The sequence below is a fragment of the Myotis myotis genome, unplaced genomic scaffold (assembly GCF_014108235.1).
Source record: "Myotis myotis isolate mMyoMyo1 unplaced genomic scaffold, mMyoMyo1.p scaffold_m19_p_15, whole genome shotgun sequence".
In the NCBI taxonomy this organism is placed as follows: Eukaryota; Metazoa; Chordata; class Mammalia; order Chiroptera; family Vespertilionidae; genus Myotis; species Myotis myotis.
In genome coordinates, this window is record NW_023416319.1 from 52,705,278 (window position 1) to 52,719,445 (window position 14,168).

General features: G+C 46.4%; 1 protein-coding gene across 2 annotated transcripts in view; it reads left to right on the plus strand.

The window, feature by feature from the left end:
- CSGALNACT2 (chondroitin sulfate N-acetylgalactosaminyltransferase 2) overlaps positions 1-10,888 on the plus strand; it is a 54,225-nt gene extending 43,337 nt beyond the window's left edge. The window contains exon 8 of one of the 2 annotated variants that reach the window (XM_036337295.1): positions 10,840-10,888. In XM_036337295.1, coding sequence (XP_036193188.1) covers positions 10,840-10,853 — 14 coding nt within the window. In that variant the 3' untranslated portion in view covers positions 10,854-10,888. The remainder of the gene's footprint in view (positions 1-10,839) is intronic. The other variant, XM_036337301.1, reaches the window with a different exon arrangement.
- Positions 10,889-14,168: the final 3,280 nt, after the last annotated feature.

Consider the following 14,168-nt stretch of genomic DNA (forward strand, 5'->3'; position numbering starts at 1 on the left):
CCTCAAACATGGCTTTGCTTTTCCCAGTTAGAGCTTTAACCTAAGTAGAAGAGATTTTGTGAATTTGTGTGAGGTAATGATTACATTTTACTTCTTTCCAGCATCACCTTACTGTAAGGTCCATATTTTACCCACTGACCTGCAAAACCACTCTCATCCATACTTTCACGGGTCTGATTTGGGGTCTCACCTGTTCAATTAGGCCATCACCATGCCATTTCATCACAGTCTAACTTCTGTAACCTAATACAAGTCATCATCTCTGAGAGCTTGCCCTGTTCTTAAAGATTGTCTATTCGAAGCCTTGGTACTTTCATATAAGTTTTAGAATAAGCTTATTAATTTTCACAAAAACTTTTATGAATTTGATTGAAGTCTCATTGAATCTATAAGGTCACTGGAGAAAATTCACATTTTTATGCTATAGAGTCTTCTAATCCTTGAATGTGAACCATCTGTTTAGGTCTTTATTGTCTTCAATTAAGTTTTATACTTTCAATATAGTGGACTTAAACAAGTATTATTTTTAAATTTTTCCTAGATGTTTTGCATTTTTGATGCCACTGTAACTATCTTTTATTTTTATTGCTTATTGCTGGTGTTTAGAGAAAAATTTGATTTTTATGTTCAGCAACTTTGCCAAAAACACTTAATTCTAAAATGTATTTGTAGTTTCTTTTGCATTTTTTGCCTTATATAATCATATATGAGTAGTGAACCTTTTGTTTCTATCTTCAATTTTTATATCTTTTTTTGGTTTTACTATGCTAAATAGGATTTGTCACGCAGTGCTGACTGGAAGTGATAATAATGAACTTCCTGCCCATGTTTCAAAAGCCCTGGGGAATGTGCTGTGTTTCATCACTAAGTATGATATTCATTGGAGGTGTTTTTTAAATACCCTTTTATAAAGTTAACAGAGTTACCTTCTATCACTGCTTGGCGAGTTTTTATCATGCTGGAGAGCATTTGTCAAATACTTTTACTTTATTAAGATGATCATGATTTCTTTTCTATCTTCAATATGTTAAATTGGTGAAATGAATTAATCAGTTTTCTGAAGTACCCTTGCATTTGTGGGGTCATGATGTGTTATCTTTATTACACACTAGAGCAGTGATGGCGAATCTTTTGAGCTCGGTGTGTCAGCATTTTGAAAAACCCTAACTTAACTCTGGTGCCGTGTCACATATAGAAATCTTTTGATATTTGCAACCATAGTAAAACAAAGACTTATATTTTTGATATTCATTTTATATATTTAAATGCCATTTAACAAAGAAAAATCAACCAAAAGAATGAGTTCGCGTGTCATCTCTGACACGCGTGTCATAGGTTCGCCATCACTGCACTAGAGGCCTGGTGCACGAATTCGTGCACAGGTCTGGCTGGTGATCGGGCCGATCGGGGGTCCGGCCGGCCAGGGGGAGGGGCTGCAGGAGGTTGGCTGTGGGAGCGCACTGACCACCAGGGGGAAGCTCCTGCATTGACCGTCTGCCCCCTGGTGGTCAGTATACGTCATAGCGACCAGTTGACCGGTCATTTGGTCACTTAGGCTTTTATATATATAGATTGCCAGATCCAATTTGCATACACACAGACACTTGCGTGTGTGCGCATGCGCACACACACGTGCATATCTATCTACTTTTTTAAAATATATTTTTATTGATTTTTTACAGAGAGGAAGGGAAAGGGATAGAGAGTGAGAAACATCGATCAGCTGCCTCCTGCACACACCCTACTGGGGATGTGCCTGCAACCAAGGTACATGCCCTTGACCGGAATCGAACCTGGGACCCTTCAGTCCGCAGGCCAATGCTCTATCCACTGAGCCAAACTGGTCAGGGCCATATCTGTGTATTTATGTGTACGTGAGTAAGTGTATTTCAGGTGTTTTTCATGTATGTTCATAGGTAAGAACGCCTCAGACCTTCCTTTCTCATCCTTGTTGACCTTTTCTATTAAAATATGCTAGCTTATGAAATAAGTTACGAGTGTTCCTTCTTATTCTGTACCTAGAAAAGTTTCGTAAGACTGGAACTACTTCCTTCTTGAATATTTTCCAGAACTCCCTGAATGCCACCTGGGCATGAACTTTTCTATGTGGAAAGATTTTTTTATCGTTGGTTTATTTAATGATTGTAGAACTATTCAGATTTTCAATTTCTTCTAGTCAGTTTTCATTGAGTTCTTTTGGGTAAGGTGACATTTTCTAGAAATTTATACTATAAATTTGAAAATTTAGATGAAATATCTGAAGTTGTTGCACTGTCCTCTTATTATCTGTGTAGTATGTATGGGAGCTGTAGTGATAGCCTCTCTTTCATTCCTGATACTGTTTATTTGTGCCTCTTTTATTATTAGCCTTGCCAGAGGTTGGCAGATTTTTCCAATCCTTTCAAATAACTGGCCCCTACGAGCTAAATGTAAGAGATCCAGCTTCACATCCTCCCAAAACAGTATTTTCAATGTTTTTAATTTAGACTTTTTAATTTCTGTTGGGTATACAAAGGTGAGCAAGTGTTAGTTTATGGTTGTTCATTATTATTGTTAAATAATAATGCAAGAAAATAAACTGTTTCATGCACTCACACTGTAAAACTACTTCTGTCAATCCCTGTATACAGTTATCGTTTTGGTTATAGTTTATCATCAAGGAAATGATGTTAAGTATCTTTTCATATGCTTATTGGCCATTTATCTCCTTTTGTAAAATGTTTATTTAAAGTTTTGTCATTTTTTTAGTTGCCTTTTTAAACATTTTATTTCTAGGAGTTACTTCTGTACTTTGGGTGTGAGTCTTCTGTCAGATTTTTTTTTTAATATATTTTTTATTGATTAAGATATTACATATGTGTCCTTGTCCCCACGTTACCCTCTACCCCCCCTCCCCCGCTCATGCCCTCACCCCCCCGTTGTCCATGTCCATTGATTAGGCCTATATGCTTGCATATAAGTCCTTTGGTTGATCTTTCCCCCTTACCCCCACCCTCCCCTACCTTCCCTCCAAGTCCCGACAGTCCAATCAATGCCTCTCCGTCTCTGGATCAGTCCTTGTTCATCAGCTTATGTTGTTCATTATATTCCACAAATGAGTGAGATCATGTGGTATTTATCCGCTCTCCGGTTCCATCCATGCTGTGGCAAATGGTAAGAGTTCCTTTTTCTTCTTCCTCTTCTTAAAGAATACCTTTCAGCATTTCATATAATGCTGGTTTGGTGGTGATGAACTCCTTTAGCTTTTTCTTATCCGTGAAGCTCTTTATCTGACCTTCTATTCTGAATGATAGCTTTGCTGGATAAAGTAATCTTGGTTGCAGGTTCTTGCTATTCATCACTTTGAATATTTCTTGCCACTCTCTTCTGGCCTGCATGGTTTCTGTTGAGAAATCAGCTGACAGTCGTATGGGTACTCCCTTGTAGGTAACTGACTGTCTTTCTCTTGCTGCTTTTAAGATTCTCTCTTTATCTTTTGCTCTTGGCATTTTAATTATGATGTGTCTTGGTGTGGTCCTCTTTGGATTCCTTTTGTTTGGGGTTCTCTGCGCTTCCTGGACTTGTAAGTTCATTTCTTTCACCAGGTAGGGGAAGTTTTCTGTCATTATTTCTTCAAAAAGGTTTTCAATATCTTGCCCTCTCTCTCCTTCTGGTACCCCTATAATTCTGATGTTGGTATGCTTGAAGTTGTCCCAGAGGTTCCTTACACTATCTTCATATTTTTGGAATCTCTTTTCTTTTTTCTTTTTCGGTTGGGTATTTTTTGTTTCTTTGTATTTCAAATCTTTGACTTGATTCTTGGGATCCTCTTGTCTGCTGCTGGATCTCTGTAAATTATTCTTTATTTCAGTCAGTGTATGCTTAATTTCTAGTTGGTCCTTTTTCATGTCCTCCATGGTCTCACTATACTTATTGAGGGATTCATTAAATTTATCGGTGGTTTCCATAAAATTCTTGAAAAACCTTATAAACATGGCCTTGAACTCTATATCCAATCGTTTGCTTTCCTCCATTTCTGCCATTTGTGACCTGTTTCTTTGTCTCCGCATTTTGGCAGCTTCCCTGTGTTGATAGAGTGGCCCTGCGTGCCAGGTGTCCTGTAGGGCCCAGTAGCTCAGCCTCCCCAGTTACCTGGGGTGGACACTCTTGGTGCACTCTTGGTGCCTTGGTTGTTGTAGGATCACTGGGAGGAATTGACCTCCAGGCCAATTGGCTGTGAGAATCAGCTGTGTCTAAAGTGGGAGAACTTCTGTGCTGAAGACACCCTTCTGGGGCAAGACTTGCTTCAGTGGGGCTTTGGTGCTCACTGAGCCTGCTCCCTGAGTGTGTCCCTTATGGATCTGAGGAGTTGCAATCTGGATGGTCCCCCTCTGACCACTGGGTACAGTGGCTCCTGGATCTAAGGAGGTGCTAATTCAGCCTCTGCCTGAGGCCACACAGCAGGAGCCACGAAGAGGCTCAGCTGTGAAGCAATGCAGGCCGCTGCGGGGCCTTGGGCCTTCTCTTGGAAGTTCCGGGTCTGCCTGGCTGGGCTGCAGTTAGGTACATTCACATGCAAAAGCCTCTGCCGCAGCCTGGGTGGGGCGGGATCTCAGGGAATCAAAGGGCGGATCAGGGAGCTATGGCTGATTCTCCGCCCGGAGTCGCGGGTCTCAGTGACCCGGTAATTGCTGCAAGCACCTCTGAGGGAAAGCCGCCTTCAAGTTCACCCGCTGCCGGACAGACCAGCTTCTCCCTGTATGAGACCTGGGTCCCCAGAGACTTCCCAGAACCGGAGTTCAGAGCAGTCGGGAGTTTGTGATTCAAAAAGACAGCCGCGTCCTCAGGTGCCACCCCCTTTCCTCGCGCGCGCGAGCCGCCGTACCTCTGCACTTCACCTCCGCAGCGCCTCTGGCTCTCAGCGTGCTTTTCTTTCCTTCTAGTTGTAGAATTTACACTCAGCCAGCCTTTCTGTTGTTCTGGATGATGTTTGCTCAGTCCTTTGCGGTAATTTTCAATTGTTGTGGGAGGCGACAATTTCCCGGTGTTTACCTATGCCGCCATCTTAGTTTCTCTCCTGTCAGATTTTTATATTGCAAACTAGAGGCCCGGTGCACGAAATTTGTGCAGGGGGGGGGGTCCCTCCCTCAGCTCAGCCTGCACCCTCTCGCAATCCAGGACCCCTCAGGGGATGTCCGACTGCCGGTTTAGGCCCGATCCCATGGTGATTGGGCCTAAACCGGCAGTCAGACATGCTTCTTGCAATCCAGGATGCTGCATGCTCCAGTGACCATACTTTTCATACAGGTGAAAGGCATCTTGCTGTTGTATGGGCAGCTACATTTTTTTTGCCCTGATTATAAAAAGTAGTACGTAACATGATCCTTCTGAGGCAGTAGTACCATTTTCCCCATCTTATGGGTGGAAAAACTGAAGCAGAGAGAAGTTAAGTAATTGGCGTGTCACACAGTTATAAGTGTCCAAATCAGGGCTGACCACAAAATGTGCAAGCCAGAGTCCATGCATGTCATCACTGCATCATCCTGTTTCTTCAGTGTTAGAGTAGCCTTGCCAGGTTTTAATTTTTAAATCTAAGAGACTGTTCCCAATGTATAGGAATGCATGTTCACCCCCATGTAGAATAAATAGGATGTGGACAGTTTGGAGATTCTTCTGATGATTTAGGATTAAGCAGCCCCAGATCTCTTTTTCAAATACTGCAGAAGCCACCTTCCTTGTTTAACTGTGTGTGGGATGCATTACTTTATAAGCTATGATATAGTCACTTGCATTCCAGGACCCCTTGGGGGATGTAGCAGTGTGCCAAGCAGCAGGCAGCTGGGGAGGAGCCTGAACCGCGGCCGGGCCCCACCTGTCACGCTCATCCCGGCCTGCTGTACCTGCTGCTGCCGCTCCCTGCTCATTAGCGCTGCCACAGAGTCCGGAGAGGCTCCCGCCACCACAGCTGCACTAGCCAGCCATGAGCCTGGCTTCTGGCTGAGTGGCGCTCCCCCTGTAGGAGAGCACTGACCACCAAGTGGCAGCTCCTGCATTGAGCGTCTGCCCCCTGGTGGTCAGTGTGCATTATAGCGACTGGTTGACCGGTCTTTCCAGTCATTCCGTCATAACAGTTGCTTAGGCTTTTATATATATACTAGAGGCCCGGTACACAAAAATTTGTGCACTCGGGGGAGAGGGGGCGTCCCTCAGCCCGGCCTGTGCCCTCTCACAGTCTGGGACCCCTCGGGAGATAGCGACCTGCTGGCTTAGGCCTGCTCCCAGGTGGCAGAGGGCAGGCCCAATCCCTAGGTGCAGCCCCTGGTCGGGCTCAGAGCAGGGCCAACTGGGGTGTTGGGGCGCCACCCCCTGTCATGCACAGAGCAGGGCGGATCGGGAGGCTGTGATGCCACCCTCAGTCATGCTCAGGGTAGGGCCGATTGGGGGGTTGGGGCACTGCCCCGTCACACTCAAGGCAGGGTCAATGGGGAGGTTGCGGCACCACCCCCTGTCACGCACAGAGCAGGGCCGATCAGGGGGTTGGGGCGCTGCCCGCTGTCACGCACAGAGCAGGGCCCATCAGGGGCATTGGGGCTCCGTACCCTGTCATGCACAGAGCAGGGCCCATCAGGGGGGTTGGGCTCCGTACCCTGTCATGCACAGAGCAGGGCCCATCGGGGTTTGGGGCTCTGTACCCTGTCACACACAGAGCAGGGCCGATCAGGGGGTTGAGGAGCTCCCCCCTGTCACGCACAGAGCAGGGTCGATCAGGGGGTTGGGGAGCTCCCCCTTGTCACTCACAGAGTAGGCCTGATAGGGGAGTTGGGGCACCGCCCCCTGTCACACACAGAGCAGGGCGGATCAGGGGGTTGGGGCACCGCACCCTGTCACACTCAGAGCAGGGCCGATGGGGAGGTTATGGCTCTACCCCGTCACACACAGAGCAGGGCCCGTGGGGGGCAGTTTGGGCGCCGCCCTCTATCACCCACAGAGCAGGGCCGATCAGGGGGTTGGGGCGCCGCCACTGTCACACTCAGGGCAGGGCTGATGGGGAGGTTATGGCTCTACCCCGTCATACACAGAGCAGGGCCCATGGGGGGGGGGGCGGGGGTTGTGGCGCCGCACCCTGTCACACTCAGGGCAGGGCCGATGGGGAGGTCATGGCTCTACCCCATCACACACAAAGCAGGGCCCGTGGGGGGCGGTTGGGGCACCACCCTCTATCACCCACAGAGCAGGGCCGATCAGGGGGTTGGGGCGCCACCACTGTCACACTCAGGGCAGGGCCAATGGGGAGGTTGTGGAGCTCCCCCCTATCAGGCACAGAGCAGGGCTAATCAGGGGGATGGGGCGCCTTCCCCTGTCACGAACAGAGCAGGGCCGATAGGGAGGTTGTGGCCCCGCCCCATGTCACACACAGAGCCGCAGGGCGATCAGGGTGTTTGGGCGCTGCCCCCTGTCATGCTGATCCTGGTGCCGGGAGGCATATTACCCTTTTACTATATAGGATAGAGGCCTGGTGCATGGGTGGGGGCCGGCTGGTTTGCCCTAAAGGGTGTCCTGGATCAGGGTGGGGGTCCCCACTGGGGTGCCTGGCCAGCCTGGATGAGGGGATGATGGCTGTTTGCAGCTGGTCACACATCCTTCAGGGTGGGGGTCCCTACTGGGGTGCCTGGCCAGTCTGGGTGAGGGGCTGAGGGCTGTTTTCAGGCTGGCAGGTGACTGAAGCTTTCAACTTCTCCTTTTTTTTCTTTTTTTTCTTTTTTTATTCTGGGCCAGCTTTAGCTCTGAGGCTTGGCTCCAGCTCTTAGGCCTCCGCTGCTGAAAGCAGGTGTCTGGTTTGTTTGGGTTCTATAATCGAAACACTGTTTCAACTCCAGCTCTGAGATCCTGGCTGGCTGAAAGCAGGTTTCTGCGGTTTTGTTTAGCTTCTATATTTGTAACAATGTTTCAAACTGCAAGCTCAGAGGCCGGCAGCGGCAGGCGGGGAACGTTGGAGTCCTCCGTCACTTAAGCAAGCAAGCCTCATGTTCGCTTCAAGCTGCCTGGCTGCCGGCTGCCATCTTGGCTGGCAGTAAATTTGCATATCGCCCTGATTAGCCAATGGGAAGGGTAGCGGATGTACGGCTAATTACCATGTTTCTCTTTTATTAGATAGGATATATAGATAATCTTCTACCAGGCAGGGGACTGTTCTGATTCTCCCAATGTTATCTGTTAATAATCAAAAGTTCTTAATTTTAACAATGTTTAAATTATCAATTTTCTTTCTTTTATGGCTAGTGATTTAGGTGTCCAATTTAAAAAAAAATTTGCATACTCCAAAGTAAAGAAATTTTTATATTTTCTTTTAGACATTTTATTGTATTGCCTTTCATATTTGGATCTATGATTCATTTGGAAATAATGTTTGTGTATAGTATGCAGTAGGGGTCAAATTCATTCTTTAGAATTTTTTTAGTAAAGATCTGCTAAGAGAAAACTTCATTTTTGTTTGTAAATATCTTTATCTTATTTTTAAATTGTGTTTTGAAGGATATAGAATTCTAGATTGGGAAATTTTGTTTTAGCACATTGATGTTTACTTCATTGTCTTCTGGCTTCAACTATTTCTGTTGTAAAGTGAGCTATGATACTCCTTTGTGGGTAATCGAACTTCTTTTTCCTTTTTATCTCTGTTCTGTGCCACTTTGACATATCTGTGTGCAGATTTTTTTTTTTTTTTTCTGATCCTGCTTGAGATTCTCTGGGCTCCTTAAATGGTTGCCTTTTATCAATTCTAAAAGATTCTCAGCTGTTACGTTTCCATTGTCTCTGCCTCCTTCTCCCTCTCCTGTAACCCTGATGACATATGTTGAACTTGCTGTATCCTCTGTCTCTTAACCAGTTTCACTTTTCCCAGTCTTTGTCTTTGTGTTACATTCTGTAATTTCTTAAGAATTGTGACCAAATGCATCTGGGAAAGGACTTCTATTTGTCCTGGTCAGCGTGGCTCAGTGGTGAAGCATCGGCCTAGAAGCAGGAGGTCACGGTTGGATTCCCAGTCAGGGCACGTGCCTGGGCTGCAGGCCCAATCCCCAGTGTGGGATGTGCAGGAGGCAGCCGATCAATGATTCTCTCACCATTGATGTTTCTCTCACTCCCTCCCTCTTACTCTCTGAAATCAATAAAAATATAATTTTTTTAAAAAAAAACTTGTTTGGTTCTTCTAGAAATGAAAATTACTTTTTAAATCCAACCAGTGGGTTTAACAGATTAGACACAGTTCAGGAGGGACACTGTTTCAAACTAGAATACAGGTCAGAATGTTCGCTTCCGCTGAGTCGCCTGGGGCAGAGCCATTTCAGGGCCACGTTAACCAAATCCTCGCCTTTTTTTTTTTTTTACTAGTTTTGTGACTAGTGTGATTTGTGTTGCAAAATGTAATAAAATTCACTGACTTGTGGTTACAAACTATCAGGAGTAAAATTGTCCTCATCTTCATTCGTACTGAGGTTCAAAACAGGCCATTTTTTTAACCTTGGTAGGGTTGGGGGTGGAGTATTTTAGTTCAACTTCACTGTTATGCAGAGGGTGCCAGCTTTATGCCCGGGGGCCTCCCATTTGACCCTTCTGAAGCAGGCTCTTCTCTATCCTCGGGGTAAAAGCCATTTTCAGAGTGTCCCTAACCCTCTGGGTTCCTACCTCCACTTGGACTTTTTAAATTTCGCAAAACATCTATTTATTTCCACAGGTCAGCACTCGGTCTTCCACACTTCCAGACACGGACCGGTGCACGACTCTCTTACATTCTTGACGTCATTTCCTCCCCACGTTACTGCTGATCTGTACCTGAGGGTCCTGGTTGGGGGGATCTTTGTGGGGTGTTTGGCAGCTCTTCACCTTCCTCTCAGTATCATGACTTCCCTTTTGGGAGTTAAGATAGAAATGGTGCCCTAGCTGGTTTGGCTCAGTGAATAGAGTGTTGGCCTGTGAACTGAAAGGTCCCAGGTTCGATTCTGGTCAAGGGCACATGCCCGGGTTGTGGGCTCTATCCCCAGTGGGGGACTTGCAGGAGGCAGCCGATCCATGATTCTCTCTCATCATGGATGTTTCTCTTTCTCTCCTTCTTCCTCTCTGAAATCAATAAAAATATATATTTTTTAAAAAGATAGAAATGGTGTTGGCATAATCTGAGGTTACCACCCTGTGAGTGGGTAGTAGGTTTTTCATTCAGAAGGTAGTTTAACTCCCCAATTTGTGCAAATGTTTACACACTGGTTAAGTTTAACGCGCAGTGACTCTTCAGTAGCGTTGGAGTGTTTGTATGGGCCAGGGCTTCCGCCGTCCTTTGGGAAGGGCACTTGCAATCCTGTGCTTCACGTTCCCCAGAAGCGCCTGCTCTCTGCAGGAGGCGCGGCTTTCAGTGCCAGCAGAGGTGCCACTGCGCGTACCCAGCTACCACCACTGCTGCTCAGGACCCAGGTGCATACTTCCTGCCGCATAACATTACAGCAGCCCATGAGATGGAGAGTGTTGTAATTCCACTTTCATCACGAGAACATGGAGACATAAAAATGTAAAAAGCTTGTCCAAGGGCACTCTGCTGGGAACTGGGAACTGGAACTCAAATTGTCTTACATTTACAGGTGTACAGGTTAATAATGCGGATTCTTTTCAATTGGTGGAGTTAGACATATGTTGATATATATGCAATTTGATATGTATGCTACTTTGTTGTATTGATAGCAAGCTTCAAAACTTCATATATCAAATTTTCTGAAGGTGTTAACATTATAGATATTTTTACGCTTAAAAATGTCAAATTTCATGTCAAAAAAAGAGCATTTGTGGGAAGTCTTAATTCATTACTTTATTTTGAAGAAAAGTGCTGCTGAATACTTCGGGAAGCTTATGATGAACACGCTCCATCTCAAGATACTTGTGAATGCTGGTTTAAACTCTTTAAAAGTGATGATTTTGATGTGAAAGACTACATCCAGGTCAACTGAAAAAATTTGAAGAACAACAATTACAAGCATTATTGGATGAAGATGCGTGTCAAACTCAAAAACAACTTGCAAAAAGATTAAACGTTGCTCAGCAAACAATTTCTGATTGTTTACAAGCAATGGGAAAGATTTTAAAGGAAGGAAAATGGGTGCCACATGAACTGAACGAAAGACAAATGGAAAACCGAAAAGTCATCAGTGAAATGTTGCTTCAACAGCATGAAAGAAAGTCTTTTTTTGCATTGAATTGTGACTGGCGATGAAAAGTGGATTTATTTTGAGAATCCCAAATGCACAAAGTCATGGGTTGATCCAGGTCAACCATCAACATTGACTGCAAGACCAAATCGCTTTGGAAAGAAGACAATGCTCTGCGTTTGGTGGGATCAGGAAGGTGTGGTGTATTATGAGCTTCTAAAACCAGGTGAAACTGTTAATACTGATCACTACCAAAAACAAATAATCAGTTTGAACCATGCTTTGATCATGAAATGACCAGAATGTGCCAGAAGACATGGCAAAGTAATTTTGCTTCATGATGATGCACCATCACACACTTCAAAACCAGTTAAAGACATGTTAAAAAGATCTTGCCTGGGAAGTATTAACACACCTGCCGTATTCACCAGACCTTGCTCCTTCAGATTACCACTTGTTCCGATCAATGGCACACACACTTTCTGAGCAGCACTTCAAAACATGAAGAAGTGGAAAATTGGGTCTCTGAATGGTTTGCCTCAAACAAGAAAAGTTCTATTGTGACGGTATCTACAAATTACCTGAAAGATGGGGGAATGTGTAGCTAGCGATGGACATTACTTTGAATAAAGCACTTTTGATGCTTCTCTTGAAATTATCCTGTTTTCGTTGATGATAGAATCCGCATTATTAACCGGTACACCTGGTAGCCTGTCTCGCCTCCCTAAGGAATCAGACATGCATTTTACTCACAGGGGTAGTAGGTGTGTATTTCACAAATAATCTTAGTTTTGTCACAGAAGTCTCCTTGGCCTTAGTGGAGATCCTTAGCTTACCTTCCAGTCACATCTGATCTGTAACAGAGTTGTGCCTGAAATGTGTGTGAAGTGAGGGGTGACATTCAGTCATCATATGACGTTGTTAGCAACTGCACGCGAGGTTGGCCTCTGGCCACACACGGGGCTCCCACACAGCGAGAGCCGAGGCGTGTGCAGGAGGCAGGCGCCAGCAGGGTAATGTGGAGGAGGACAGGGCCTGGAGGAGCAGAGCGTGCCCCGCCAGGAAGATGTGAGGAGGCTCCAAGCATGTGAATGTGTGGGAACAGGACAGCCGTGCGGTGCAGGCGTGCGGCCGGTTTGAGCGTGCTGTGTCTGAGACGGTTCCTGGGAGGGGTTGTGAGGGTGAGCAGGAGCCAATTCCTGCAGAACAACTCCCCGCCACCCCCGCTGCCCGGACGCCCAGGTGTGCAGTGGGGCCCTGGGCATTAATTCCAAACAAGTTCCCAGGCTGTGGGTGACGGGGAGAGCACCAGCCAGCCAAGCGAGCGGCTGTCCACTCCCAGCCAAAGCTCCATGTTCAAGACACAGACCCAAAATGTGCTGCTCTTCTCGGATGAGATGGGTAGAAACTTCCAAAATTAACTTTATCAAGAAATCAGGAGGCCACTGAATTTAAAGACCTAAAAAGTGATGCCATTTACCCCAAATTCACATCCTCACAGGTGTTCTTGTTTGTTCCACAAGCCCCTGAGCAACTAGTGTGTGCTGACCATGGGCCCTGGGGAAGGAGGCAGCCTTCTGTCCAGTACAGTGGCCACCAGCTATCTAAAGGCACACCCAGGTCGCCTGGCTGCATGTCAGTGCTCAGGGCTGTGTCACTCACAGCTACTGTGTCACTCAGTAGCTGCTGTGTCACTCAATAGCTGCTGTGTCACTCAGTAGCTGCTGTGTCACTCAATAGCTGCTGTGTCACTCAGTAGCTGCTGTGTCACTCAATAGCTGCTGTGTCACTCAGTAGCTGCTGTGTCACTCAATAGCTGCTGTGTCACTCAATAGCTGCTGTGTCACTCACACTGCTGTGTCACTCAGTAGCTGCTGTGTCACTCAATAGCTGCTGTGTCACTCAGTAGCTGCTGTGTCACTCAATAGCTGCTGTGTCACTCACACTGCTGTGTCACTCAATAGCTGCTGTGTCACTCAATAGCTGCTGTGTCACAGCTGCTGTGTCACTCAGTAGCTGCTATGTTGCTCACAGCTGCTGTGCCACTCAATAGCTGCTGTGCCACTCAATAGCTGCTGTGCCACTCAATAGCTGCTGTGTCACTCAGTAGCTGCTGTGTCACTCAATCGCTGCTGTGTCACAGCTGCTGTGTCACTCAGTAGCTGCTGTGCCACTCAATAGCTGCTGTGCCACTCAATAGCTGCTGTGACACTCAATAGCTGCTGTGTCACAGCTGCTGTGTCACTCAATAGCTGCTGTGTTGCTCACAGCTGCTGTGCCACTCAATAGCTGCTGTGTCACTCAATAGCTGCTGTGTCACTCAATAGCTGCTGTGTCACTCAATAGCTGCTGTGTTGCTCACAGCTGCTGTGCCACTCAATAGCTGCTGTGTCACTCAGTAGCTGCTGTGTCACTCAATAGCTGCTGTGCCGCTCAATAGCTGCTGTGTCACTCAATAGCTGCTGTGTCACTCAATAGCTGCTGTGTCACTCACACTGCTGTGCCACTCAATAGCTGCTGTGCCACTCAATAGCTGCTGTGCCACTCAATAGCTGCTGTGTCACTCACACTGCTGTGTCACTCAATAGCTGCTGTGTCACAGCTGCTGTGTCACTCAGTAGCTGCTATGTTGCTCACAGCTGCTGTGCCACTCAATAGCTGCTGTGCCACTCAATAGCTGCTGTGCCACTCAATAGCTGCTGTGTCACTCAATAGCTGCTGTGTCACTCAATAGCTGCTGTGTCACTCAATAGCTGCTGTGTTGCTCACAGCTGCTGTGTCACTCAATAGCTGCTGTGCCACTCAATAGCTGCTGTGCCACTCAATAGCTGCTGTGTCACTCAATAGCTGCTGTGTCACTCAATAGCTGCTGTGACACAGCTGCTGTGTCACTCAATAGCTGCTGTGTTGCTCACAGCTGCTGTGCCACTCAATAGCTGCTGTGTCACAGCTGCTGTGTCACTCAATAGCTGCTGTGTTGCTCACAGCTGCTGTGTCACTCAA